Source organism: Antechinus flavipes, chromosome 4 (assembly GCF_016432865.1).
Source record: "Antechinus flavipes isolate AdamAnt ecotype Samford, QLD, Australia chromosome 4, AdamAnt_v2, whole genome shotgun sequence".
Taxonomy (NCBI): Eukaryota; Metazoa; Chordata; class Mammalia; order Dasyuromorphia; family Dasyuridae; genus Antechinus; species Antechinus flavipes.
The window spans coordinates 29,266,286-29,294,132 of NC_067401.1; the positions used below are offsets into that span (position 1 = coordinate 29,266,286).

Consider the following 27,847-nt stretch of genomic DNA (forward strand, 5'->3'; position numbering starts at 1 on the left):
CCCCCACAGCCCCGCGCGCCCCCCACGCTGGCCCAGAGGGCTGCGGCCGCCTCGCCGCTGAGGATGTCCCGGAAGGGGCCGCGGGCCGAGGTGTGTGCGGACTGCAGCGCCCCGGGTAAGGCCCGGGCCGGGGGCGGGCACCGGGGCCTGGGGGAGGAGGCCGAGACGGCAGCGCCCCGAAGGCCGGGGGCGGGACGGGACCGGGAGCCGGGATGCGCCGAACCCCCCCAGTCCAGGCGGCGGACCCCCCCTCCAATCCCCACCTCTCGGCGGGCGGGCGGGCGGGAGGCTGGGGGCTGCGGCCTCGGCAGCCACTGCAGAGCCAGGTGTCCTTGGGAGGGGCAAGGGGGTGCACGGGGGCCCGAGCTCCGAGGGGAGGGGGGAACCCGCAGCCCGGGCGCAGCGTGCGGCGGCGGGGCTGCCGTTCGTGCCCGCTTCAGTCATGGGTCATCCCGGCCCCTAGCACCTCCACCTCTGCGCGCCCCCACCCCCACCCCCGCAGGCCACCGGGGTCCGTGCTTCGGGAAGGACGTTTCCCGGCGCCTTCTTCCTTCGGCAGTCTGGGGGAACCAGCCCCTGTGAGCAGCTTTGCTAACCCCTCCTTCCCCCGGCCCCCCCAGACAGCGTACAAATGGGGGGAGCCAGTTCCCCTGCATTCCCCCCCTCTCCAGCTCATAGGCGGCAGAAGGGCTGTGGGGGAAGCGAGAAGGATTTTTCCTCAGGGGGGTGGAAGTGTGTGTTCTTAGTTTGTGTCATGGAGTCTCGGCTGCCTCCTTCTGTCTTACACCTGCTGCTCACACGTTCCCCGATTGCTGTGTAGCTGCAGAGGGCATCTGTGGGCAAAGGGGATGGGCAGGTGACTCCTGCCCTCACCTTGCTCGGGGATGCACACGCCCAGTTCGCCCTGGGCTGGCCTGGATATTTTTCCCCAAAGGTGCCCAGAAGGCAAAAGTTAGCCCGAGATGCTTGTCTAGGCGGTCCGGCCTGTCCCAGGCCTGTTCTCCGGAGGCTGGAGCTACAGGAGGGCTGGGGGCAGGGTCTGGATCCCAGCTAACTTTTCAGAAGGTGCTGACTGAATCCTGGGCCTCTCAAGGTGTTAGGGGCTCTCACACCTACTCTGGCAGACCAAATGGAAGCCTGGGACACTTCCTCAACCCCATAAACAAAGCCTGCTGGGTGGGGGAGGAGGGCAGGGCTGGGGCAGCCAGGGCCTGGGGCTTGAGATGTGGTTCTCCTTCGCCCCAATTTGTCAGGAAAGGGAAATCCCAGTGTCAGATGCCAGGTAAAGAGCACAGGACAGACCCTCGGCCATGGGCCATTGGGACCTCTGTGGATAAATACAGGGCAAGCAAGTAGAGGAAGCACGCTACAATGTAGGACACTGGACTCAAATCCCACCTGGATTCAAAAACCTGAGTTCAAATCCCAAACCTGTGGGATTTGGGAAACTCCAGAATTCAGTTTCCTTCTCTGTAAAGTGCAGCTTGAGATCTCTGCCAGGAATACCTAGGATCCCAGGGCCCGATGCCTCCCTGCTCTGCATTGGCTACTGTACTGATGGGTACTTCTCCTTCTCCTCTGACTATGGGGTCCATTCCATGTGGAGCTCTTTACCGCTACCTGCTTTGGCCCCAAGAAGGAAATGAGGGGCCAGAGACCTGGGATGCTGTTTCCTTCTGGTGTAGAAGGGGGCGGAGTTCAAAAGGGGCCTGCGGGAATAAGGGATGGAGGGGACCTGATGGTCAGAGGCAATCTCCTTGGGCCTCAGTTCCTTTATCTGTAAAGTTGGGGGAAATTGGACTAAATGGCCACAAGGGCCCTTATGGTTTCTCCAGGGTCGCTCCCTGGCTGCTTCCATTTGGGAGAGAGGTAGCCTTGTGCTACCCCCTCCCCCAGTTCCCACTTAGGATTTCAGATCCCTCTGGGAAGTGTCCAGAAAACCTCAGAAGGCATGGGCAGCTGGTGCCCCAGTCTGTCCTCTCTGGGCTGGCAGAAAGGATGGGGGAGCTTGTCCCCTCTTCACACAGAGTCTCCGGTGTTTCTCTGTCACCTCCAGTGACCATTTTGAGAAAGGGTTGAGGGGCATCAAGGCAGGCTTTCTAGCATCCTGTGATATCTACTGAAGGACAGAGAAATCGCTCTCATCGGGATGGTATCTCTGTGGTTGCCCAGCTGTGGGACCCTCTGCTGATCCCATTCGTGTCAGAGGTTGGTCTCTTTTTGGTGGGTGAGATATCCCCAAGTTGGCATGGGACTATGCCCTCAGGGCCCCCTCTCCTGCCCTGCTCCGGGCTCTTCTGGAGGGCAGTCTGGCAGATTAATCAGAGTTGGGTTTAGAGTCCGGGAAAAGGTTTAAATTCTGGCTTAGACACTCGCTACCTCTAACCTTGGTCATTTCAAACTCTCAGAACTTGGGTTTCCTTCTCTATTAACCTGCGCTGTTAATGCCTGTAGTCCCCACTTTACTGGGCTGCTGGTTTCAAGTGAGGTCATCACCAAGCATTAATCAATCACCTGCTCTGTGATTAAGGGGCTGGGAGTATAAAGACCAAAAAAAAATCTGAAAAGTTCTTGCCCTCGAGGAGCGTAGGTTCCATAAGGAAATGATTTAAGTATTTGCAGAGCAATTTCAGAAAGGACTCCCTAGCCACAGAGGAATTTCTTTTCCTCCATAGAAAGCATAGCATGCCGTTTTAACTGGGCTTTGGAGGAAGTGAAGGAAATTAAGGATGTCTAGAGGTGAGGAGAAAGTGCACTTCAGGATGGGGAACAGTCTGTGCAGAGCCTTGCAAGTTGGCAATGGTGCGGAATGATGATGTCTGGAAAGCTTTGCAAACTTTCGAGCTCTCGTCGGTTGTGATTAACATCCCACTCTGAAGGGCCAGGACGGGGCTGGGAAGAACCTCGTCAGTAGTTACATCAGGTCCCGGACACCCAAGGAAAAGGAGCTTCCTGAGTTGTTCTAGGCAAAGTGAGTCTCGTTGCTGGAGCCCCAGCGGGGCACCGGCTCCGTCTCTGCCGTGGGTGCCCAATATGGCCGATCTCGGGTTGGACTGGGGGACTCGGCGTCGGGAGGCTCCACTCCTGCTCGGTGTCCAGCTGGGTGAGTCGGTCACTTTACAGAAGGCACTGCCGGGTAGGGGACACTCTCTTCGCTCTCCATTCTAACTTTCAGTCCTCTGATCTCGCCGCCTCCTTCTAGCTCCCCAATTCTTGGGTTCTGTGATGAGACGATAAACAGAACCAACAGAACCAGGTTCTGGCTATTGTCTTATCCCAGAATCAAAGCTGTCTAGAGCTAGAAGGGACCTCGGAGGGCTTCCAATCTACTCCCCTCATTTTACAGATGAGCAAACTGAGGCCCACAGAGACTCGGGGCTCAAGGTCGCTCAGGTGGTACGCTTGATTTATTCTCCTTTCTCAGCTCTGCGGTCGCCCATTGGGGTCCTGAATGTTTAGTTCGTGTCTTGGGTCTCCCATTTTACTTTTCTTAGTTTAGTGTTTGGAGACTCCTAGAAAGTGGAAAAATGTAGACTTGGAGGATAGTTGGTGGTAGTGATGATAATGATTGCCAACATTTATTAAGCACCTACTGTGTACTGTGCTAAAGTTCTTTACAATTACTAACTCATTAGAGCATCCCAGCTCGGGGAGGGAGATGCTGTTATTATCTTCATTTTACAGGTGAGGAAACTGAGGCAGACAGGTTAAATGACACAGCTAGGGAGTGTCTCAGGTCTTCCTGACTCCAGGCTCGGCAGTAGTGTTTAGGTTCACATAGCCGTTCTTATTCATTCTCTTTGTGACCCTCTGGGTCTCAGTTTCTTCCTCTCTACAGTGAAGGGGCGGGGGGGGGGGGGGAGGGAGACGGGGGACTAGATGATCTAGCCTACGAGTGGCGATTGTGTCTGATTGTTAGTGCCTCCGTTTTCCCGCCTCCCACCGCGTCCTGTTTCCTCAGACGGGGTATAATTAAGTCCCTGCGCTTCAGCGTTGGGGGGCACCGGTGGTTGCTTTGATGGCGCTGACAGGACGGGATACAGCCTGTGGTACCGCGTGAGGTCCCGGGCGTGTGCCCTCGCTCACGCCTCCCTCCCCGGCCCCAGGGCTGAGTTGGGTCCAACGGGCCCACGCCTTGGCAGTTCTAGGTTGGTCCTGACGGGTGAGAGGCCCTCGTGTAGCTCATGGGGAAGGAGGAAACAGTTTCTAAAGCGAGCAAGATGTGATGGGGAAAAGTCCCAGGATCTGGGCCCAGGTTCCATATTCTTTCACCTACCTGTGACCTTGCCTTTGGTGCCTCAGTTTCCTTGTCTGTAAAATGGACATTAAAATCCCTGTACTCCCAACCTCAGAGTGAGGGTCATAAGATTCAAGGGAGAGAAAGCATAGAGAGTTTCAGGAACTGAAGCTCAGTACAAATAGAAGTTATTTGCTCTTACATACAACGATTCACAGTGACAACATGGAAGGAGCGCTTCCAGGTTTACAAAAAGCTTGCCCTGGGGTTGCCTTTTTATTATCTGGAGTCTGGAGTCTAGCGTTGAATGAGCTCCATAGTCACTTACTCTCAGGGAGCCTCAGTTTCCCCTGCATTAAATGAGGGACTGCATGTTTCAGCTCTGCCGTCACTGCTCACTGGGCAGAGCGCTGCCTCCTGGGCCCGCATCCCTCCCCCGGGGTCTCCCCCCCTTACCTGCTCTGATTACCGAGGGCAGAGACTCCCTCTTTCTGCCCCTTTTCTTTCCCCTCCCCCCAGAGAGGGAGCCCGCAGTCTTGGTCAAAGGGGCCGGTTTCAGGGCGGCCATTAGAATGATATGCTGGATGGCGCGAGAGGAGACTAGGGGGTGGAAGCCGTTGAGGGAGGGGACAGCCTTTGTCCCATCTTCCCGGGGAGGGCCCCGGAGAGCGGAGGCAGCGGGCACCGATGCCAGGCTGTGCAGCTGGACGTGGCGTAACTGCCCGAACCGCCTCTGCGGGAGCCATCTGTGCCCGTGTCCACCCTTGGGTGGCCGGAGATGGGCAGGGGACAGCCCGGAGGCAAAATTTGCCTTCCTTCTCTTTTCCTTTCTTTCTCGATGCCGAGGGTAGCGCCGGCCGGCTCTTTGGAGCCACTACGGCCCAGACTGCTGCCATTCCCTGGTCACATGCTTTAGCAAGCTGGGATGGACCACATGTCTGGCTCTGGCCAGCCCCCACCCCCACCTCGGCCCCTGCTGTTCACCCCCATGTCCTTCTGTGACCATCTGCTTCTCTGGCTCCCTGTCCCTGCCTCGGGCACAGAACCCAAGCCCATCGGACACTGATGCCCCCGCAAGCTTCAGAGCCGGAGCAGGGCCCATGGGGACCCGGTAGGGAAACAAGCTCTGCCCGGCTTCTGCCACAGGGAAAGCGCCAGCGGCCGCTCATGCTGTTTCACATTCTTGCGACTCCTTCTTTCCTGTTCTCATTGCTCAGGAAAGGGAAACTGAGGTTTGGACTTCAGCTCCCGGAACAGGAACTCCTGCCACATCCCCTGGTCTCTGTTTTCCGAGGGGATGTGGTTAATAAATACACCCCAGTAAGTGACCCTGCCCTCCTCGTTATCCGGTTTCCACCCCTCTTTCCTTTTCCCTGCTCTCGGGAGCCGGAACCCAGCCCTGATTTAAAAATCCCAGCTCCCCTTCCCCCTCTAGTAACTCAGGTGAGGGAAGGGATGGGGGAGGGGGTGGGGAACGGGACCGTTGTCTCCCAGATTTCCCTGAACTCTGCTTCCCTTCCTGTCCCTCCCCTCCCCCATGGCCTGCCATGTCTAGCTGCGTACCTGGCTGCATACATGCGTGTGTGTGCTCGTACACGGGCGTTCTGCCTGCGACGTGGGACACCTCCCCTCACTTGAGAGAAACCCTCTTGAATGTTTCCTGGGCCGGGGGCTCAGGCTCAGGACATTTTCTTTAGGGATAAGGATGAGATGAGAGAGGGGGCTGGGTGACAGAGCTAGGGGGGCTCTGGGTGTGTGTGTGTGAGAGAGAGACAGAGACAGAGAGAGAGACAGAGACAGAAAGAGAGACAGAGACAGAGAGAGAGAGAGACACACACAGAGAGACAGAGAGACAGAGACAGACAGAGAGAGAGAGACAGAGAGACAGAGACAGACAGAGAGAGAGAGACACAGAGAGAGAGAGAGAGACAGAGACAGAGGGGGGGTGGGGGGGAGAGGAGATTGGTTTCTGCGGCTCGGAAAGAACTGACCTGTCAAACAATGAACTCAAACTAGGACTTCCTCTGGCATCCATTGTTTGGTCCTGAGGCTCATGTCCCCTCTTCAGTCCCCTTCCCCCACCAGCCTGTGGTTGTGGCCAGGATTTATTGTTTCACATCCCTCCCCCCCAGCCCCGTGGGGCCTCCGGACCCTGGGGGGCCCCAGACCTCGGGTGGGCCCCCGGGCCTCCAGGGCACCGTCTGTGCCGGTCCGCCACCCTTCCTGCCGTCAGTCTCCTAGCGGTAACATGGGGCAGAAGGGAGATGGGGGGCCGGGGTTCTCCGGCTCGGGAGGGGCCCTCTCCCTTTCTGCCCTGCCCTCTGTAACTGGCTTGAAGAAGCTGGGTGGAGGCTGTGGTCAGGCAGGACCCGGTCCTCCCTGGATCCCTTTTCCTATGCTGGGGTGTGAGGAGGGGTCTGCGTTTCCACCTCCCAGCTCCCACGTTGCTGCCCTCTGCTGTTGGGGGGCAGGGCCCGAGGAGGAGGCCGTCGTGGCTCCGTGCCACGGTCAGAGAGCCCAGATGGGCTGGCAGAGACGCCCGCCAGTTCTGCCCTTCCCAGGGCTGCATTGCCAAGTGCTGGGAGTGCTGGGAAGGGGAAGGGAAGGGCTGCCACCTATTGGCACTGAGGCCCCGTGGGTTACCTGGAAACCAAACTCGCCCTTCGCAGCCCCAGCTGCTGCCAGGACATCGGGCTCCATCGAGTGCCAGTGCTGGTGTTCGGTGCCACTTTCCTGTGTGTGTGAGTGAAAGTGAGAGACAGAGGGACAGACAGACAGAGGGAGAGAATGTCCGTGGGGGAGGGGAGTCACTGTCCCAAGTCCTAGCTGGGGAAGGTCGAGTGCCGCAAGCAGACCATCTGAGGGGTGGCAGAGGGAGCTGGACAGGCTTCCCAGCCATTCCCAGGATGGGTAGCGTCCCTCGGACCTCACTAGTGTGAGTGGGGAGAAATCGGCTCCATTACCGCTGATCTTCACTATCTGTGTGACCTTAAGGAAACCTCAGTTTCCTCATCTGTAAAATGGGCTGGTTGGCCGCTGGCTCCCCGCCGGTGCTGCCCCAGCTCCAGGGGGATCTAGGGAGTGACCCTGAGCCGAGACCCTGGTTTTCCCGCCCTCCAGGGAGGAACTCGGACTGAGTCATGTTCAGTTTCCTGAGAGTGGGCTGGCGGCTGGCCCCTGACCCAGCTGGGCCCGAGCGGGGCTCAACCACTGACCACACCCAGTCCAGCCTGTTGGGGGGTAGGACCTGCTCCCTCTCCCCCTCCCCCCGCTGAGATCACACATTTCAGTTGTTGCTTCCCTGGGACACATCCCTGGATGGAACCCTGGCCCAGAGGAAGGAAGAAAAAAACAAGCATTTATTAAGCGCTCACTGTGTGCCAGACACAGTGCTCAACACTCTACCGCGGCTGTCTCATTTGATTCTCTTAACCCACCCGGGAGCTTAATGCTCCGGGCAGAGGCTCAGGCACTTTCCCAGCTTCCCCCGAGGCCAGATTTAAACAGATCTTTTTCTCCTGGCCCAGGCAGAATGGGGGGGGACCCGCTGGGACCTTTAATGAGACTCCTGACCCACCCCCTCCTCCTGTCCACCCTAAAACAGTCCCAGAGGGTCCGGTGCGCCCTGCCTCCTTGACAATTAAGTGGCGAATGAGAACCTGAGTCCTTTGACCCCTAACTGAAAAGTCTTTGCGCCTCCCCACCCTGGAAAAAAGAGTTTCTCAACCGGATGTTGTGGTCGGGAACTCAGGCTTTAGTGCCGGGGAACGTACCTGTAGTCCGGCGCCTTGTAAACATTTCTCGGGCAAGAAGGGCTTGTGAGCAGCTGATGGAGACGGAAATCTGTCAGGAGAGTCGCACGCTTAACCTGCACTGGATTGCTTGCTGTCCGTCGGAGGGGGGAGCAGGGAGGGAGGGAGAAAAATTTGGAACGCAAGGCTTGGCAAGGGAGGGGGATGCTGAAAACTGTCTTTGGAAAAATAAAAAACTATTATAAAGGTTTTTTTTAAGGGGTTGGGAGTGGGAAAAGCCTTACCCAGCTCCAAAAGGAAGTTCTCTGTTCTATTGTTTCCAGTATATGGCTGAAGTATGATCAAAGGAGCACTGCTGGCTCAGAAGTGGGAGAAGGTGGATTCAAACCCGAGGCTTATTATCATGGGGCTTTGGATGTCACCTGTTCCCCCCTGCCTCAGTTTCCCCATCTGGAGGTGGGCCCTTCCCGCTCCAGAGCCATGAGCCCCTAGCTCTGGCTCTTCTTCTTTGGCTCTAACCTGGCTCCCTTCTGCTGCCTTGGGCAAAGAGTGCCCCAGTTCTAGGTCAGTTGTGTCACTTGTTCAGGTGTTCCCCTTGACAGCCAGGTTACTAACAGGACGAGGCATTTGCTGTCCCAAATCTGAGTAAGGGAGCATTATGAGAGAGGGGAGGGAGAGAGAGGAAGAGGGGAGGGAGAAAAAATGGAGAGGGAGAAGGAAGAGAGAAGAGGCAGAGGGAAGAGAAGGGGAGCGGAGGAAGAGAACGTGGAAGCCTCGGTACAGAGCCTATCTGGAAAGTGCTTTGAGACTCCCCCAGCCCAGTTATTGTAGTGGAAGTGCCCTTCTTCAGTCCTTGGCTTTCCCTGGCTCCTTCCTTTGTGCAGTGGGTTTAGTGGTTTAGTCCTATAGATTTAGAATCGGCACATGAGCCGCTCATCTGATGAGCCCCATTTTTCACAGATGAAATCACTTTCCTGGAGAGGTCCTCTCCAGATGGGTGCCCGCCCAGCAGTTTTCAATGGGAAAGATTAGGGATGGCCATGTCACGTGGCCACTAAGTGTCTGAACTAAGATTTGGACACAGGTTCTTTTTTTTTTTTTTCTAACAGTCACATATCCATCCAATTTTTAGCATTCATTTTTACAAAATTAGGAGTTCCAAATTTTTCTCCCTCTGTCCCTCCCCTCCCCTTTTCGGAAACAGGAGGCAATTTGATTTAGGCTATACATGTGCTATCATGTAAAAATATTTCCATATTAGTCACAGTTGTGAAAAAAGAAACAAATCAAAAGCAAAAAAAAAAAAAAAAAAAAAACAGAAAAAAATCAAGTAAATGAAAAAATATGCTTCCGACTGCCTTCAGAGTCCGTCAGTTCTCTATCTGGATATGGCTACTGTTTTCTTTTTCGAGTCCTTCGTACTTGTCTTGGATTGTTGTGTTGCCAGGAAGAGTCATTCATAGTTGTTCATCACAACGTGTTCCTGATACCGTGCACCATGTTTTTCTGGTTCTGCTCCATTCACTTTGCATCCGTGTGTACAAGTCTTTCCAGATTGTATTGGAATCTGCCTGCATTTCTTATTGCACAATATTCTTCCATTACATTCAGCTTGTCCGGTCAGCACCCAGCTGATGAGCATCCTCTAGATTTCCTATATTCAAAAAAGGGCTCCTCCCAATACGTTTGCCCTTGTGGGGCCTTTTCCTTTTTTTTAAGATCTTTTGGGATACAGACCTAGGGTCAAAGGGCATAATCTTTTATTGCCCTTTGGACACAGCTCCAAAATGCTCTCCAGAATGGTTGGCTCGCTTCACGGTTCCACCAGCAGTGCATCAGTGCCCCAGTTTCCCCACTTCTCCCCCGCATGGATCATTTTCCTTTTTTGTCATATTCGCCCATCTGATCGGTTTGGGGCCTTATCTCAGAATATATTAATTTGCATTTCTCTAATCAAGCGTGATTTAGGGGGGCACAGTGGAGAGAGCAGCAGCCCTGAAGTCAGGAGGACCTGGGTTCAAATGTAGCCTCAGACACTTATCACTTCCTGGCTGTGTGACCCTGAGCAAGTCCCTGAACCCCCGATTGCCTCAGGGGAAAAAGTGATTTAGAGCATTTCTTCCTATCCTGGAGACAGCTTTGATTTCTCCATCTGAAAACCACTCCTGGCGCTGGCCAGTTTCTTGTATCTTACAAATTTGACTCAGTTCTGTGTGTATTTGAGAAGTGAGGCTTTTATCAGAGATATTCGCTATCAGCGTGGTTTCCCGGATTTTTGCCTTCTTTCTCATCTTGGTGGCAGCGGTTTTGCTTGTACACTTTTTAAAAAATTTAATATAGTCAAAATGACTTCACCTTTCGTAACGTTCTGTCTCTTGCTAGGTCGTGAATCCCCCTCCTCACAGATCTGAGCGGGGGCCTGTTCCTCGCTCCCCCATCTTGTGTATGGCGTCGCCCTTTATGTCCTGATCCTGCTTCCTTTTTGACTATCTCGGTGTGGGGTGGGAGTTGTTGCTCTGCACCCACGTGTCCCCTGTTGTTTCCCAGCCGTGTTGGTCGGATAGGGAATTCTGGTCCAGAACTCGGGTCCTCCCGCCCCCTCCTGCCCTCCCCCCACCCCGACCCGCTGCCTCCTGCCGGCACCCTCCGTCCCTGGTTCTGGCTCCTTGGCCCACGGAGGCCCCTCCGAGCTGGGTGAGTCAGAGGAAGAAGGCACAGGATGCGGCCTCCCCTGCGGGCTATCTGCGCAGGGGGGGCATTGGCTGGCGGCCGGGGGGAGGGGCGGCAGAGCTGGGTGACCCTGAGCAGGAGGGAGGCAGGGGACAACAGAGGCCCTGCCTCTCCTCTGGGCAGGCACACAATGGTGGCTTTCTCCCCGTGACCTTTTCTCAGCTTGTGCTCGCTGCAGCTGTCCCTGCCCCCACTCCCTCGGGCCCGGGAGGGGGACTCTGGGCAGGGAACCGGGGGGTACCCTCAGTCCCGACGGAAGCGGGGTCTTGGCTGAAGGCAGATGAAAGGCTAAGCTTAAGGGCTTCTTACTTCTGGGGTGAGAACTGCCCTGGCTGCTGATGGGTGCTTTTCCCACAAGCGCATCGCGAGGGCCGGATCAGAGAAGGGGCCCGATCCCAGCCTTCTCTGGCCGACACGGCTCCCGCTCTCGGCCCAGACCAGAATCTCCTCCTTTCTCACGCCGAACCACACCTCTGAGCAGGGGCCCGGGCCCGGGGGAGCCCAGGGGGGCAATAAAGGGAGCAGACCCAGAACCCCCACACGAGGGGCAGCAGCATGGATGGCAGAGACACCCAGAAGCTGGGTTGGAAAGCTGAGGTGTTGGACGGGGCTTCCCTGAGAAGAACTTCCTGAGGGCAGGGACCGCGTCTTGGGGCTTTATATTCCCCACACCCAACATGGTGACTGACACTTAGTAGGTCTCTAGGAGATGTTTGTTGGTTGGTCATTCCCCCAGGTCTGAGCACAGCGGCTGGCACACAGTAGGTCTCTAACAGGTGCTTGTTGGTTGGTCATTTCCCCAGGTCTGAGCACAGTGTCTGGCACACAGTAGGTCTCTAAAAGGTGTTGTTGGTTGGTCATTCCCCCAGGTCTGAGCACAGTGCCTGGCACACAGTAGGTCTCTAATAGGTGTTGGTTGGTCAGTTATACCCCCAGATCTGAGCACAGTGCCTGGCACACAGTAGGTCTCTAGGAGATGTTTGTTGGTTGGTCATTCCCCCAGATCTGAGCACAGTGTCTGGCACACAGTAAGTCTGTAATAGGTGCTTGTTAGTCAGTTATGCCCCCAGATCTGAGCACAGAGCCTGGCACTGCTGTGTACAACATGACTCATTCAGTAAGCTGCCATTGGCTCCTTATGTTCTTCCTTCTCCAGTGGAGACCCTTGAACTCTCTGGGGTGTGGGAGTATGGGTAGGAGGTCAGATGGAAAAGAAACACAGAGGAGGAGAAAGAAATTTGTGACCAAAGATGAACTAGAGACCATTACTGATCACAAAATAGAAAATTTTGATTATATCAAATTAAAAAGCCTTTGTACAAACAGAATGAATGCAAACAAGATTAGAAGGGAAGCAACAAACTGGGAAAACATCTTCACAGTTAAAGGTTCTGATAAAGGCCTCATTTCCAAAATATATAGAGAACTGACTCTAATTTATAAGAAATCAAGCCATTCTCCAATTGATAAATGGTCAAAGGATATGAACAGACAATTTTCAGAGGATGAAATTGAAACTATTACCACTCATATGAAAGAGTGTTCCAAATCATTATTGATCAGAGAAATGCAAATTAAGACAACTCTGAGATACCACTACACACCTGTCAGATTGGCTAAGATGACAGGAAAAAATAATGATGAATGTTGGAGGGGATGCGGGAAAATGGGGACACTAATGCATTGTTGGTGGAGTTGTGAACGAATCCAACCATTCTGGAGAGCAATCTGGAATTATGCCCAAAAAGTTATCAAATTGTGCATACCCTTTGATCCAGCAGTGTTTCTATTGGGCTTATATCCCAAAGAAATACTAAAGAAGGGAAAGGGACCTGTATGTGCCAAAATGTTTGTAGCAGCCCTGTTTGTAGTGGCTAGAAACTGGAAAATGAATGGATGCCCATCAATTGGAGAATGGCTGGGTAAATTGTGGTATATGAATGTTATGGAATATTATTGTTCTGTAAGGAATGACCAGCAGGATGAATACAGAGAGGACTGGCGAGACTTACATGATCTGATGCTAAGTGAAATGAGCAGAACCAGGAGATCATTATACACTTCGACAACGATGTTGTATGAGGACATATTTTGATGGAAGTGGATTTCTTTGACAAAGAGACCTGAGTTTCAATTGATAAATGATGGACAGAAACAGCTACACCCAAAGAAAGAACACTGGGAAACGAATGTGAACTATCTGCATTTTTGTTTTTCTTCCCGGGTTATTTCTACCTTCTGAATCCAATTCTCCCTGTGCAACAAGAGAACTGCTCGGTTCTGCAAACATATATTGTATCCAGGATATACTGCAATATATCCAACATGTAAAGGACTGCTTGCCATCTAGGGGAGGGGGTGGAGGAAGGGAGGGGAAAAATCAGAACAGAAGCAAGTGCAAGGGATAATGCTGTAAAAAAAATTACCCTGGCATGGACTCTGTCAATATAAAGTTATTATTAAATAAAATAAAAGAAAATATTTAAAAATTAAAAAAAGAAAAGAAAAGAAACACAGAATGCAGGGACCTCAGAGGCAAAGGAGCAAAGAAATAGAGGCTCCCAGGGGAATGACTTGCCAAGGGCCAGGCAGCTTAGCTTCTGAGAAGAGATTTGAACCCAGTTCCTCTAAGCTTCGAGCCCAGCCTTCTGCTGCTTGCTGGCCTTAGGGACTGTTCTCTGACCGGAGGGGCTGGCTCCAGGACAAGGGGTGCGGCAGTAGATGCCTTTGACCCACCTACTTCCCAGCCCAGTGGGATCTCACCTTAGGAACCTAAGGCATTGGATGGTTTTTGCCCTGGGTGAGACCAGACTCAGTGCCCAGGCTGTGTGACCCTCTGAGTTGTGAGGCAGGCTAGTCCAACTTCTTCATTTGACAGCTGAGGAAACTGAGGCATGAGCTGGCAGTGGGACTTGTCCTAAGTCAGACAGTAGGTAAGGCTCAAAGGCCTTTACCTTTACCTAACCTAAATTCCAAAGATTCAGGAAGGTCACATTCGAACCCAGGTCCCGTGACTCCATTCCTTTTCCCCTTGGGCCAGTTCTTCCTCAATCTCCAAATGCCGTAGAGACTCGGAGCGTGCCCCGAGAGGTGGGAGTAAGCGGGGGGTAGGGGAGGACAAGCCCTGGTGGGGGAAAGGAACTTGACTGAGCAGAGGGATGAGCTGGAGGTGAGGCGACAGCTTCTCGCCTGTTCCCGAGAGAAAGGGAGGAGTGTGAGATCTGAGTGTGGCCCATCTGCCAGTTCGGGCCTCTTGCTCCGTCCCACCCACTCTCCTGGGCAGAAGTCCTCCCTGCTTCCCCGGCCCCCAGCCTAGAGCAGGCACCTTGGTTAAGGTGCACCGGCCGCTACCAGGGGAGGGTCGGGTGCCTGTGGAGGGTCTGCAACCGTTGCTGTTGCTGTCTCTGGGTCAGTCAGAATGTTCCCCAGAAATAGCAAGGCCCTTCATTTCCCAGCTCCGTTCCCCGGAAAGGGACCCCTCTCCTTTCCTTGGAGACACGGGGAGCTCTGGGTAGAGAACGCCGTTGTGCGTTGCCCGTTGCTATGTTGAGTGTGCTTCCTTGTTTTTCTTTTTTGCTGGGGAAGGCTCGCTGAAGGTGAGGGTGGGGAGAGAGAATGTCCGGAAATGACTGATATCAAAACAAAAGACATTAATAAAACATTGGGGAAAATGGAAGGTGTGCCCCACCAAAATGGCAAGCTCCATCCTGGGGCGTTGCTCGTGGTGTGGGGGCAGGATGGGGTGCTGGGGGGCCTTTGGGGGAGACTCTACTCACCCATTGGGCTCTGGCGCGGGAGGGACAGGAAGGAGACCCTTGGGTAGCAAGATTGCTGGCTGCCGCCGCCTGCCTCTCTTCTCAGAGGAAGAAGCCCCCAGAGGCCACTGAGAAGAGGAAAGGGGGATGTTGAGTAGACTCGATAAGTGGATGGACTCTGGCCTTCCTTGGGAGAACGTTCATTGGCATTAATTAATCATTTCACTTAGGCTGAAAGAAGGGAAGTTCAGGAAAGGCCCTGGAGGCCCTGTGGGAACTAGTAAGAGAGGGGAGTGGGGGCTTCTCTTCTAGGATGCCAGAGCTGGGAGGGAGGGGCCTTAAAGATCAGCCTGCACAACCCCCCTCTTTATTAGTGAGAAGGAAACCATGGGGGAGGGGCTTCCTCAGGGCCCCTGTGGCTGGACCCAAGCTAGAAACCCAGCATTCCTGGCTTCCCACCCAGGAGTCTGCCTTTTACCTCATGCTAGCGATCAGTTTTAAAAAAGGGGGAGGGGGGCTGCCACTGTTACAGGCTGGGCACAGAGCTAAAAATAAGGGGATATCTTCGAGGTTAGCTGGAAGAATTGGCATTATAGGACCACTGGGAAGAGGGGCCCCCAATCTCTTCTGAGATTAATGCCATTCATCAGTAAGCATTTAGTAAGTACCTACTCTGTGCCAGGCACTGCAGGTAGCAGGGATGTCAGGGGTGAAAGGATTTGCCTGAATGCCCATCCTGCCCACATTCATTCCCTTCAGTCATTCCTGGGAAGAATTAGAGAGAATTGGCATTCCACTGGAGAGAAGCAGGGGAAGCTGGGCCTAGAAGGAGGGTTAATGGTTAGCCCTGTTGTCAGGCTATGAGAGGCCTTGGGGTCCCAAGGAGAGCTGAAAAACTGCCCCTCTTCCAGAAGGATTTTTCTTGATTTTTCTTCCCAGTCACTTGTGCCTCCCCCTACTCCCATAATTCCATTTGCATTGTAAATATTTTATATTGACTTATACGTTGTTTTCAGTAGAATGTAATGAGGGCAGTAATTTCATTTTTTGTTGTTGTATATCTAACAGTGCATCTCTCCCCCCTCTCTTTTATTTTTATTTATTCCCCGTCTCCAGAACTTAGAGCAGTGCGCTCTCTGTAGCTCAGGGTCTCCCAGAGTTGCCAGGGGTATTAGAAGCCTCACCCAGAAGCCAGTCGGTGTCACCAGTGGGCCTCAGCGCTGGGTTTCTTGGCAGTGAATTCCTACTCTCTGCCGTATCCCACCGCCTCTCTCCATAGAGGCCCTTAGTAAATGATGGTTGATCAGTTGCCCGATCCAGGAGTATCCAGGGGTTGCAAGGATGGTGTTTGGGCATCCGAGTCCTTCCCACTCTCTCTGCCTCTCTCCATAGAGATCCTTAATCAGTGATGGTTGATCAGTTGCCCGATCCGAGACTACCCAGGGGTTGCAAGGATGGGCATTGTTTGGAGTGCCTTGTGGAGTGTCTGCAGCGGGTTGCTGTTGCCCAATGTTTGGGCATCCGAGTCCTTCCCACTCTCTCTGCCTCTCTCCATAGAAGCCCTTAGTAAATGATGGTTGATCAGTTGCCCGATCCAGGAGTATCCAGGGGTTGCAAGGATGGTGTTTGGGCATCCGAGTCCTTCCCACTCTCTCTGCCTCTCTCCATAGAAGCCCTTAGTAAATGATGGCTGATCAGTTGCCCGATCCGGGCGTATCCAGGGGTTGCAAGGATGGTGTTTGGGCGTCTGAGTCCTTGCTTCTTGTGCCTGCTCTGCCATGAGCCAGGATGTCGGGAGAAGGAAGAGACGGACTGAGAAGGGGAATTGAACTCTTGGAATGACTTCTTCCTTTCTGTGGTTTTTGTTTTCCTCCATCATCACCGCTTCTGGAAACCCCAGATCCTGGTTGGGCCTCCATCAACCGGGGCGTGCTGATCTGCGATGAGTGTTGTAGCGTCCACCGGAGCCTGGGCCGCCACATCTCCATTGTCAAACACTTACGACACAGCCCCTGGCCTCCTACCTTGTTGCAGGTAAGCGTGCCTCTGAGGCAGGGAAATAGGGAGGGGAAGTCCTGGAGTAGCTTCTGGAATGGGCTTCCTTGGTCAGTGTGCCCTTAGTCCTTGAAGGGTTATACTGCCTGAGCAGGGACACCCCCGGCCCCCCAGCTATTTCCTGAGACCTTCGTTTGGGCATGTCTGCTCTAAGGATTGTAGGCGGAGAACTGGAAAAAGACTTCAGAGGCCAGTCTAAGCTCTTAATTTTACAGATGAGAAAACTGAGGTCCACACAGACTAATTACTTGTCCAAGGTTACATGGAAGTAAGCGTCACTGGCAAGATTTGAACCCCGTTCTCTTGCTTCGAGAATTGATGCCCTCTCCAGCATTCTGTGCCACAGTGGGTAGCGCCAGCCTGGGAAGTATCCTAAGTTTGCTTTTTTCTCCCATCCCAGATGGTACACACCCTTGCCAGCAATGGGGCCAACTCCATCTGGGAGCACTCCCTTTTGGATCCTGCTCAGGTGCAGAGCGGCCGGCGAAAGGCCAACCCTCAGGACAAAGTCCAGTGAGTATGAGGGTTGGTGGGAAGGCAGGGGAAAGCTGGCCTCCAAGTAGGGGGCTGGGAAGAGGCTGGGGCAGGGGGTCTGGAGTGGAACTGGCCAAGGAGGGAAGGCGTGGAGCCGAGCCAGGGTGACAGGGGCCAGAGGAAGGTGGACATATCCTCATTTGCTCTTCTTCCTCCCACTCTCTATTTCCCCAGCCCCATCAAGTCAGAATTCATCAGAGCCAAGTACCAGATGCTGGCATTTGTTCATAAGCTACCGTGTCGGGATGATGATGGCGTCACTGCCAAGGACCTCAGCAAAGTAAGGAGGACTTAGCTGAGGATTTTCTTTGCTAAGAGAGGCTTCCCTGAACGGTTCCCGCTAGTCTCAGTGAGATGGTTGCCAGCAAACCAAGTTTGTCTCTTTCCCACTCCACGAGGCACGAGGGTTGAGGGTCTCCCCTCGTGGGGACCCACGACTGGTCCTGCCCTGAATTTACCACTGCACTAAACCTCATTTACCCGCTCTCGTTGCGCTCCCCTCCCCTGACATAGACATTTAACTGGCTCCTCATCCTTGCCAGGGACTTTCTGTTTTGAGGGTGCATGGAATTGCCCTTCAGGGTTGTCCTGCCCTAGGGATGGGATGCCCTAAGAGTTGGTCCTGGACTCTAGGACTGCCCTGAATCCTTTCTCTCCCCACTGGGCAGCAATTACACTCCAGTGTGAGGACTGGCAATCTGGAAACCTGTTTGCGCCTGCTGTCCTTGGGAGCCCAAGCCAACTTCTTCCATCCTGAGAAGGGCACGACCCCCTTGCACGTGGCAGCCAAGGCTGGGCAGACACTGCAGGCGGAGCTGCTGGTTGTATATGGAGCTGACCCAGGTGCTCCCGACATCAATGGAAGGACTCCTATTGACTATGCCAGGTGAGTGTTTGGGGATAAAGGGTCTTGCGGAAAGAACCTTTTGGAGGAGAGGGAGGATTCTGGGTGGGTGCTAGAGGCCCTGCCCGTGAGCCATGCTCTCCATATATCCCCTCTGCAGGCAGGCTGGGCACCAGGAGCTAGCAGAACGGCTGGTCGAGTGCCAATACGAGCTGACTGACCGGCTAGCTTTCTACCTGTGTGGACGCAAACCGGGTGAGTATAAAGTGGCGTAAGTTGGGGGATGCCCTCCCTGGTCCTCAACCCCAGCAGCTGGCTCCATAGCAACAGAGCCACTTAGGGAGCAGTGTTGCCCAGCAACCAGCTCTTGTGAAATTGCCTAGGGTCCAGGCTCTGGAAGGAGCTGGGATGAAGGTGGGGGCTGGGGGAGTGCGGCAGAGTGGTATGTGGGTACAACTTCCCAGCCTCCCTCATCCCTCCGGGCCTCAGCAGCTGCTGCCTTTCCTTCTCCCCTTTCTCATTATCTCCAAACTCTTTCCTCTTCTCCTTCCCCTTGGCCTGTTGGGAGCCCCGGAGCTTAGGGCCCAGGACTGAGAGGTGGGAGTCCAGGAGGCGGGCTCAGGGCCAGCTGTCCCATCCCCGCTGGTGACTTGGCATTTCTGGTTTTGCTCAGATCACAAGAATGGGCATTATATCATCCCGCAGATGGCTGACAGGTGAGTGTCCCCCCTACCTAGGGAGGCGACCGCCCTCTGGGAGGAAGCTAAGGCCCTCAGCCCCTTAAGGACTTGGAGGAGGGGATGTGGTGCACTGGGATCTATAAATTAAAATCTATAGTTTTTTTTTTTTTAATTCATTGTCTAAGATGGGGAAAATGAGCGGGAGGAGGGCTCTAGCCTCCTGTCCAGCTGCTCCCCAGACCTTGGTCAGTCTGGAGCTCCCATTTTATTCTCCTCTGATATTTCAAGATGGTAAAAATCAGACCCTTCATGGACTTGGGCGCCGACGGTCCTTACAGCGCCCAGGTATGCCCAGAGTATTGTGACTGCTGCAGGCAGATTTGCTTATCTGTAAAACGGCGTAATAGTCGCAGGGCCCCGGCCATGATCAAACAAGAGGGTATGATGAGAACTGCCAACAATTATGTAGCACTTAGTCTGTGCTAAAGCACTTCACAGTTATCTCATTTAGTTTTCATAACAACCCTGGGAAGGAGGTGCCGGCTCCACTTTACAGGGGAAGAAACTGAGGGGATGGAAGTTAGGGGACTTGCCCAGCCCCCAGGGCCGCTGCTCTATCCCCTGAGCCTCCTCGCTCCCCTCCCTGTGTACAGCGCGGGATAAGTGATGGCTGACACAAGAGGCAATAAATGTAAAGCGCTAGTGCCCCTTGACAGCGCTCTCCAGCCTGAGAGGACGTCCGGTCCGGCTCTGGGGTCAGTGCGAGGCCCAGCCCGTCTCGCCCCATCTCCGTCCTCTCCCTAACCTGGGACCAGGTCACCTAGAAGGGGCGTCCTGGTGTAGCCGGGATCTGAGGGCCCGGATTCAGATCCCGCCCTGGGGCGTGGTGACTGCCCAATGCCTGTTTCAGCCCTTCCTCCCGGGGGCAGTGCAGACACTGGGCTAGAAGGTGGCAGAGGGCGGCTGGCCCCCGGTGGTCAGCGCGCTACAGCAGGAAGCTCTGTGTCGGGCCCCCCCCACACTTGGGTGACACTGGGCAAGTCATTTAACCTCCGTTCGTCTCAATTTCCTCGTCTAGAAAATAGGTTGTTGTGGAGATCCCGTGAGTTAACGTCTGTAAAGCATTTTGCAAACCTTCCAGCCCTCAATCCTTGCTGGCTGTTATTGTCTTTATTACGATTTATTCCCGCTGCAGATCTGTGAGTCTGACTGTTTCCGGGCCTCCTCGCCCGCCTGTAACACAAAGGGGCCCGGTAGCGGGGCCCCTCCGAGCCCACGTGGGCGCTGACCACGCAGCCCGCCCGTCTGACTGCCCCGTCTCGGCCCACTCGGTCCATTTGCTCCCGGAAGCTTATCTCCCCCCTCCCCCCTCCAGGAGCCCGGCGGTCAGATTGCCCGGCCGGCCCCCGCTGGCTATGGCCTCCACAGGGAGGATGCGCCTGCCCTCTTGTGGCTGCTTTCAAAATGGCAGCCTTGCCTCCCGTCGGGGCTTCAGCTGCCAATCCGAAAGGAACGGGAGGAGGCGCCTCCTGGGCCAGCCAGAGCTTTGTTGCCCGGGCTTCCTTGGTACAGGAACCTTCCCCAGAGCCCGGGTCGTGAGGGGGCGAATCTTTTCCTTCTTCCGTTCAGACGGGAGCACCTTGGGGCTGCCCTGGGTGGGAGCGGCACCGGCTGCTTGGCCCAGATGGCGTCCGTGAGCTTCTTGGCGGATCCCCTTTCTCTGCCAGCTCCTAGTTCCTGCTCCTGCCTCTGCTCTGTGTTGGGGATGGGAGAGTGCGTGGCGTGTGCGTGTCATTGTAGCGTGTGCACATGTGTGCGTGGCGTGTGCGTGTCATTGTAGCGTGTGCACATGTGTGTGGCGTGTGTGTGTTATTGTGTGTGTGCACATGTATGTGGCATGTGCGTGTTATTGTGGCGTGTTATTGTAGTGTGTGCACTTATGTGTGCCATGTGTTATTGTAGTGTGTACACATGTGTGCGTGGCATTGCGTGCTATATCATGTGCACATGTGTGCGTGGCATGTGCGTGTTATTGTGTGTTATTGTAGTGTGTGCACATGTATGTGGCGTGTGTGTTATTGTAGTGTGTACACTTATGTGTGCCATGTGTTATTGTAGTGGGTACACTTATTGTGCCATGTGTTATTGTAGTGTGTACACTTATGTGTGCCATGTGTTATTGTAGTGTGTACACTTATTGTGCCATGTGTTATTGTAGTGTGTACACATGTGTGCGTGGCATTGCGTGTTATATCATGTGCACATGTGTGTGGCGTGTGATATTGTGGTGTGCGTGTTATTGCAGCGTGTGCATTGTGTGTTGCGTATTATTGTGTTGTGTGCACATGTGTGCGTGGCGTGTGCGTGTGTGTACGTGGCGTGTGTGTGTGGTGGGAGGAGCGGGCGCCCCCAGCCCTGCCCTGCGCCCGGGTAACCACTGCCTCTGTCCTGTTCTTTCCTCTGCTGCCTCCCCCGGACTTAGATCTCGCCAAAAGTGCATGTCTCAGAGGTATTGTGCCCATGGGCCAGGTGTTTTGCAGGGGGGAGGGGAGGGAAGTATTGGGGCTCCCCCTTCCTTGGGGCCTGGACTTCACACTTGCACCAGGACACCTGCATGCGGGGGAAGTCCCTGGCACGGGGGAGGGCCCCTGGCTGTGCCTTAACCGCCTGTCCTTTGTGTCTCATCCCCCACCCGCCATCCATTCCTCGCCTTCCCCACTCGAAGCCTGGACCTGTCGGAGCTGGCAAAGGCGGCTAAGAAGAAACTGCAGGCAGTGAGTGAGGATGCCTGGGTCCTCCCCATCTCTGCCCTCCATGGTCCCCCCGGCCCTGCTCCCATCTTTGCCCCGGCCCCACGGCCCCCGTCTTCCTGGCGCCTGCCCCGTCACCTTCCGGGCTGCGGGTCTCTGCCTCATCCGCCCTCCATCTCTGAGTTAGCCCGCTGCCCACCCTCCCTCCGAGCCCCGCTGGGCAGATGCCAGGGCAGGACGGGCAGCGCCAGGGGAGGCAGCTGGCAGGCAGGATGTTTGTTTCTCCGCCCTTGCCCACCGCAGACCTCGGGTCAGGCTCTCTGGGGTGGGGGCCCCTGTCCCCCTCAGCCGGGACCCTTCTTTGCCTACAGCTGAGCAACCGCCTGTTTGAGGAGCTGGCCATGGACGTCTATGATGAGGTCGATCGCAGAGAGAACGATGCCGGTGGGTCTCCCCGGAGGGGAGGAGGGGGCTGGGCTGGGGAATGGCGGCCCAGTGTTGGAGGGCTCAGAGGGCGAAAGCCGAAAGGGATCTTGGCGACCACTTCAGAAAGATCCTGGGGCCCAAACCCGGGCCTTAAGGCAGATCAGATGGTGGACCTGGAGGGCAAGCATGTTGCCAGGGGGGAAACGGAGGTCAGACAGGCGAAGACTTCTGGGGCTCAGTCAGGACTCGGGCTTGCCACGGCCTGTGATTTCTGGGGACTTGTCCATCCCTCCTCAGCTGCTGTTGGAGGTGACCTCTGGGGGGGGGGGGGGAGAAAGATGGCCCCCGCCCGGGCCGCCTGAGCAGCCGCCTCTGAGAGCCAGCTGCAAGGGTAGGCGAGGGAAGTTGGACGCGGGCAGGCAGCCAGGCTTCTGGCCCTCCCCGCCTGGCTCCTTCCCCCGGCCCCGGCCCCACCCCCCATTCCTTCATTCCTTCCCGGCCACAGCTATTCCAACCCAAATACTAAGGGGGAGAGCCGAGGGGGGAGGGGAGGGAGGGAAGGGCCTGTTCTCTCCCCACCCACCCACATACATGTGCCCTCCCATCGGCCTCGCCCTCGCCCAGATCTTTTTCGGCCTTGCCTGGCTCTGGGGCCTATCCCTGCCACCTCCCCCCTCCGAGGCAGGCCCCTAAAATCGCAGCCCCCGCCCCCGGCCGTGACTGACGGCCCCATTCCTCCTCCCCTCCCCCCAGTGTGGCTGGCCACCCAGAACCACAGCACGCTGGTGACGGAGCGCAGCGCGGTCCCTTTCCTCCCGGTCAACCCGGAGTACTCAGCCACTCGGAACCAGGTGACGGGGCCGCGCGGGGGAGGGGAGGGAGGCAGGCGGGCAGAGGCTGGGGGTGTGGGGGGGCCTCACGCGGGGTGTTTCAGCTTCTCCCCCTCGGGCGCCCCCTCCCCGCCCCCCGCAGCCCTGACGGAAGCCGTTACTTGGCACATTGGTGCTGGGTGCCGTGCCAGCCTCGCCGCCTCCCAGCCTGTCTTGGCTGGCACCTTGGCTGTAAGGGGAGGGGGCGGCCCGAGGGAGCAGGGTGTGTCTCCGTGAGCCCCGCCCCCGCCGGCATTGGGAGGCGCGGCTGCTGCGCCCCGCCCCCCGGCCCGCTCCGCCGTGACCTCCACTCACCCCGAGCTCTCCCTTCCTGGCAGGGGAGGCAGAAGCTCGCCCGCTTCAACGCCCGGGAGTTCGCCACCCTGATCATCGACATCCTCAGCGAGGCCAAGCGGAGACAGCAGGGCAAGAGCTTGAGCAGCCCGACAGGTGGGCGGGGCGGGGCGGGGCCAGGCTGGGGGCGGGGCCTCACTGTCTGCTCTGGGGGGGAGGGGGGCCTTTGGGGAAAGGGCGGGGCCGGGACAGCCTGCTCTCCCGCGCCAGCCCTTGGGGGGAGGGGGCAGTGGGCCCTCTGGCGGACCGGGCGTCTCCCTGACACTACAGCGCCGCTCCCCAGTCCGGGGCAGGGGTCGCCCCGCGGAGGGCAGGCCCGGCCGGACAGCCGCCATGTGTCTCCCCTTGCCTCCTCAGACAACCTCGACTACTCCCAGCGCAGCCAGAGCGACGTGGACGACCAGCACGACTACGACAGCGTGGCCTCCGACGAGGACACGGACCAGGAGCCCCTGCGCAGTGCGGGGGCCACCCGCAACAACCGGGCCAGGGTGTGTGCCCGAGGGTGCGGGGGAGGGGCTGGGCCCTGGCAGGGGGAAGCCGCTCTCCCTGCCCGCGTCCCCCAACTCCCCGCCCGCGTCCCCCAACTCCCCGCTTCTTTCCCGGGGAGGGGCAGGTGCCGGCCGCTCTCCCTGCCCGCGTCCCCCAACTCCCCGCTTCTTTCCCGGGGAGGGGCAGGTGCCGGCCGCTCTCCCTGCCCGCGTCCCCCAACTCCCCGCTTCTTTCCCGGGGAGGGGCCCTCTCAGCTCCTAGATCGGCCTTGGGCCCCTCCCCCGAGCCGGACTCTGGCCTCCCCAGGGAGGGGCTGGGCGGGGCTCACGGCTTTCTCTCCGCCCTCCCCAGAGCATGGACTCCTCAGACCTGTCGGAGGGGGCGGTCACTCTGCAGGAGTACCTGGAGCTCAAGAAGGCTCTGGCTACCTCCGAGGCCAAAGTGCAGCAGCTGATGAAGGTCAACAGCAGCCTGAGTGACGAGCTGCGGAGGCTGCAGAGGGAGGTCAGGGAACGGAGCCCGGGCCGGTGGGGGGCGCCCTGGGGCTGGCGTGGGCACGTGGGTGACCTCTGCCCTCCTGTCCCCAGATCCACAAGCTTCAGTCTGAGAACTCCCAGATCCGGCAGCAGTCAGGCCCCGCCCCGGCAGCCCCTGTGCCCAGTGAGCGGGCAGAGCACGGACACGGGGGTGCCAGCGTGGCCGCCCACCGCCGGGACCGCCAGGCCTTCTCCATGTACGAGCCGGGCTCTGCCCTCAAGCCCTTTGGGGCCCAGCCTGGTGACGAGCTCGCGTCTCGGCTCCAGCCCTTCCATGGCAGCGTGAGTGCCCGGGGTCGCCCCGCGGGTGAGGGTCGGGGTGCGGCCCTGGTACCAACGCCGTCTCTGTCCGCAGGAGCTGGAGGACGACTCTGTGTACTCTGTCCACGTCCCTGCCAGCCTCTACCGGGTAAGTGGTGCCCGCAGTCTGGGGGCCCTCCCCGGCCCCCCCGGGGGGGGGTTGTAGTCGGAGACCTCGGGCACGGCTCTTTTCTCACTTGTAAAGCGAGGGGCTGGGCCTGGCACCCGCGCCGGTCACGGCCTCCCTCGGTTCCCTGCCTGTCCAGTGGAAGGAGGGCGTTGCCAAGGCCCCCCCAGCTACGGCTGGGCTGGTGCTGATGTCGGGAAGACATCAGAGGTCGGGACTTAGCCGCTCCTGCTCTGGGTTCCAGATCCGCAAGGGGGTCTCTGCCTCATCTGTGCCGTTCCCGCCTTCCTCCCCGCTGCTGTCCTGCACCCAGGATGGAGGCCGCCACATGGTAATGAGCCGCTGGGATGGCTCCGCCGGGTCTGCTCGGAAGGGCCCCACCCCCCACCCCTCATCCCCCACCCCCGCTCTGAGGGGAGGGACGAGGGCCCGGGAAGGGGGAGGGGGCGATTTCTGACCACTGCTTTCCCGTCCCCTCCAGAGCAAGCTCTCCCGCCATGGCAGCGGGGCTGACAGTGACTACGATAACACTCAGAGTGGGGAGCCGCTGCTTGGGTGAGCACCCCTGCTAGCCCACCCACCCAGAGGGGGAGCCCTGGAGTCCAACCCTGCCTCTGGCAGCGCTCCGTGAGCCTGGGCTTCCTCCTCTGCACGTGTCGGGGGCCTCGGGCTCAGGTCCCGGGCCTGGGGAGAGGGGTCCCAGGGTCCGGGGCTGAGGAGGGAAGAGCCCTGACTCTGGGCCCGTCTCTAGGCTGGAAGGAAAACGTTTCTTGGATCTGGGAAAGGATGAAGACTTTCACCCTGAGTTAGAGAGCCTGGATGGAGAGCTGGACCCCGGCCTGCCCAGCACGGAGGACGTCATTCTGAAAACGGAGCAGGTCACCAAGAACATCCAGGAGCTGCTGCGCGCCGCCCAGGAGTTCAAGCATGACAGGTGCCCCCTGGGGGGGAGGTAGGAGGGACTCTGCACACCTGTGTGGGGTCGGTGAGGAAGCGGGGGGAGTGAGGGAACATCTCACGCAAACGCGCGTGCACAGGACACGCTCCTGCTCCCACGCACACGCATTCACACTCCCTCACACATACAAACACGCATGCATTCACACACACTCACACACATATGCAGACACACGCATATTCAGGTCCCATACAACAACACATGCATGTGCATGCTCACTAACCATGCATGGCCACACATGCACACACTGGCACCATGCGTTTCACACACTAACACAATGTACATATGCTGGCACACATGTACATGCCCACACACGTGTGCAATGCTAACACATGCACATGAAGATGCACTTACCTATACACACGTACATGCACTAACACACACGTATCTACATTATCCACACACACACACACACACACACACCCTCTAGGTGGTAAACGCTCCTCTCTCCCCCCTCCCAGTTTCGTGCCCTGTTCCGAGAAGATCCACTTGGCGGTGACCGAGATGGCCTCCCTCTTCCCGAAGGTAGGGAGGGCTGGGGAGTCTTGGCAGGAGGGGAGCCGCCCTGCCTTTGCTTGGGGCTCCCGGCAGCCCCTGAGCCCGTGCCCTTCCTTCTCAGAGACCCTCCCTGGAGCCCGTGCGCAGCTCCCTCCGACTTCTCAACGCCAGCGCGTACAGGCTGCAGAGCGAATGCCGTAAGACGGTGCCCCCCGAGCCCGGGGCCCCCGTGGACTTCCAGCTGCTCACGCAGCAGGTGATTCAGTGCGCCTACGACATCGCCAAGGCAGCCAAGCAGCTGGTGACCATCACCACCCGCGAGAAGAAGCAGTGACCAAGCTCCCCCTCCCAGGCTGCCCTCCCTGCCCTGCCCTGCCCTCCTGGGGGCCTCCCGGGCCAAGGGAGCCGGTCACCTTCCACACTCACTCCTCCCCATCCCAGTAGCCGCCGGCTCAAGTGCCCTTAGCGCTGCCGTCCTTGCCGAGCAGCCGTGAGCCTTGGTGTCCAACACCCTCTCAGTCCCCTCCCGGGAAGGACGGGGGTGAGGGGGGTGGCGAGGGACTCTTTGCCCACTGGAAGTGAGGTGTGACTCAGGGACAGAGTCCAAGCAATGGGACCCAGCCCCCTCCCACCTCCCCATTGTAAATAAGACCTTTCCCTAGCAGAGATCCAGGGTGGGGGTGAGAACACTAGGACTGCTCCCTCCGTCCCCCAGCCCCCTCCTTCCCCGCCTCCCCTAGGCTCCTTCAGCAAAGGATCAGGGGGAAGGGATACTCCATGCTGGGGCCCGCTCCCCACACACGCACACCCACCCCCATGAGCCAGTTTAGTCCCCTCGTGGGCTGAGCGGGGGGCATCCCCCCACCCTGTACATAGTACCCGTGGATGTCCCTTTTCCCGTAGCCACCAGCCCCTCGGCTGCTCTCTAATGCCAAACGGCCCCTGCCCCTGGTGTGGGCTCCGCTCTGCCCGGGGGCTCCCAGCAGCAAACACTGGAAATTGTTTTTCTTAATTTTAACTTTGTGGTAACTGAGTGTCCCTGTGTGCCTGAGTGTGAGTGAGTGGGCGGCAGTGCCGTCCTGCAAGCCTGCTCCCTTTGGGATTTTTTTTTTTTTTTTGGATTGGGGTTGGGGGGAAGGAAGGGAAAAAACGAGGACAGAGGGGCGGGCGCGACCACCTTGGAGCCTCCCTCTTCCCTGCCCTGGGCAGAGCCATGCCAACTTGACGAGTTGTGTTGTACCAGCTACGATCCCCAGCCCCGTACCCCTTTTCACCCTCCTCCCTCCCAGCTTCCCCTTTTTTCTACAAAGAGGAGCTGTGGCCTTAAAACTCGAATGCCCTGCCCCACTTCCCTTGGGAGGAGCATGGGTGCTGGGAAGGAATTACTCTGCCTTGCCAGAAGGGCAAAGGACCCGAAGCCTGGGGCTGGCTCCCCTAGGGTCCCTAACTCATCTGCCGGGCCTAAGTTCTTGCCATCTCCGTCCCTTCCCAAACCCCTAACCACCCCGAGGCCCACTGTGGGGCCAGGGCGATAGAGGCATGCCATGTTATCTTGGCAGGGGTGGGACTCTCCGGCTCCTCCCCTTCCTCACCCAAACACTCCACCCCCTTTGGGGCTGGGGGCTGGGCCATGTCTGTGTGGTGGTGGGTGGGCTGACTGTCAGCTGTGTGTCATGTACATTTGTATCAAAAATAAATAAGTGACCATTCTGTCTGCCTCCTACTTGGGGTGGCGCGTGGGCACAGGAAGCCCGTCCAAAAGCCCGCAGCTAGTCTTAGTCTCCGAAATGCCAGGCTCTTAAGTCCTGCTAAACCTCATCCCATCAGCAGAAATACCCCCTGCCTCCTAAGGGAGAAACTAGCCCCCTCCCACAACAAACTGCCGAGACTCCCACTGTTCCTCAGAATCCCACTGTTAAAGGCACTGAAGAAAATCCATAGGGTTATCAA

At 57.1% G+C, this 27,847-nt stretch overlaps 1 protein-coding gene across 2 annotated transcripts; it reads left to right on the forward strand.

Moving 5' to 3' along the window:
- Positions 1–27,607, forward strand: GIT1 (GIT ArfGAP 1). 2 transcript variants are annotated; one of them, XM_051992257.1, is made up of 20 exons: positions 1–115; positions 16,375–16,508; positions 16,930–17,042; positions 17,238–17,343; positions 17,732–17,949; positions 18,068–18,162; positions 18,581–18,623; positions 21,313–21,361; positions 21,709–21,781; positions 22,517–22,614; positions 22,971–23,082; positions 23,344–23,477; positions 23,830–23,982; positions 24,066–24,296; positions 24,370–24,423; positions 24,686–24,772; positions 24,923–24,996; positions 25,193–25,375; positions 25,861–25,924; positions 26,019–27,607. In XM_051992257.1, the coding sequence occupies exons 1-20, from the start codon at positions 64–66 to the stop codon at positions 26,229–26,231; spliced, it is 2,286 nt and encodes a 761-aa protein (XP_051848217.1). In that variant the 5' UTR covers positions 1–63; the 3' UTR covers positions 26,232–27,607. The 2 variants fall into 2 exon arrangements, with proteins under 2 accessions (XP_051848217.1, XP_051848218.1); XM_051992258.1 differs by lacking the exons at positions 1–115; positions 16,375–16,508; positions 16,930–17,042; ... (2 more) ...; positions 18,068–18,162; positions 18,581–18,623 and adding an exon at positions 20,336–21,096.
- Positions 27,608–27,847: the final 240 nt, after the last annotated feature.

What these genes read in the sequence shown, in the direction of transcription:
- GIT1 (XM_051992257.1), top strand. Translation starts at nt 64, where the DNA reads ATGTCCCGGAAGGGGCCGCGGGCCGAGGTGTGTGCGGACTGCAGCGCC. An exon ending in GGCCTCCTACCTTGTTGCAG is followed by an intron (nt 16,509 to 16,929) that starts GTAAGCGTGCCT and finishes CTCCCATCCCAG; the next exon opens with ATGGTACACACCCTTGCCAG. An exon ending in CAGGAGTTCAAGCATGACAG is followed by an intron (nt 25,376 to 25,860) that starts GTGCCCCCTGGG and finishes CCCCCCTCCCAG; the next exon opens with TTTCGTGCCCTGTTCCGAGA.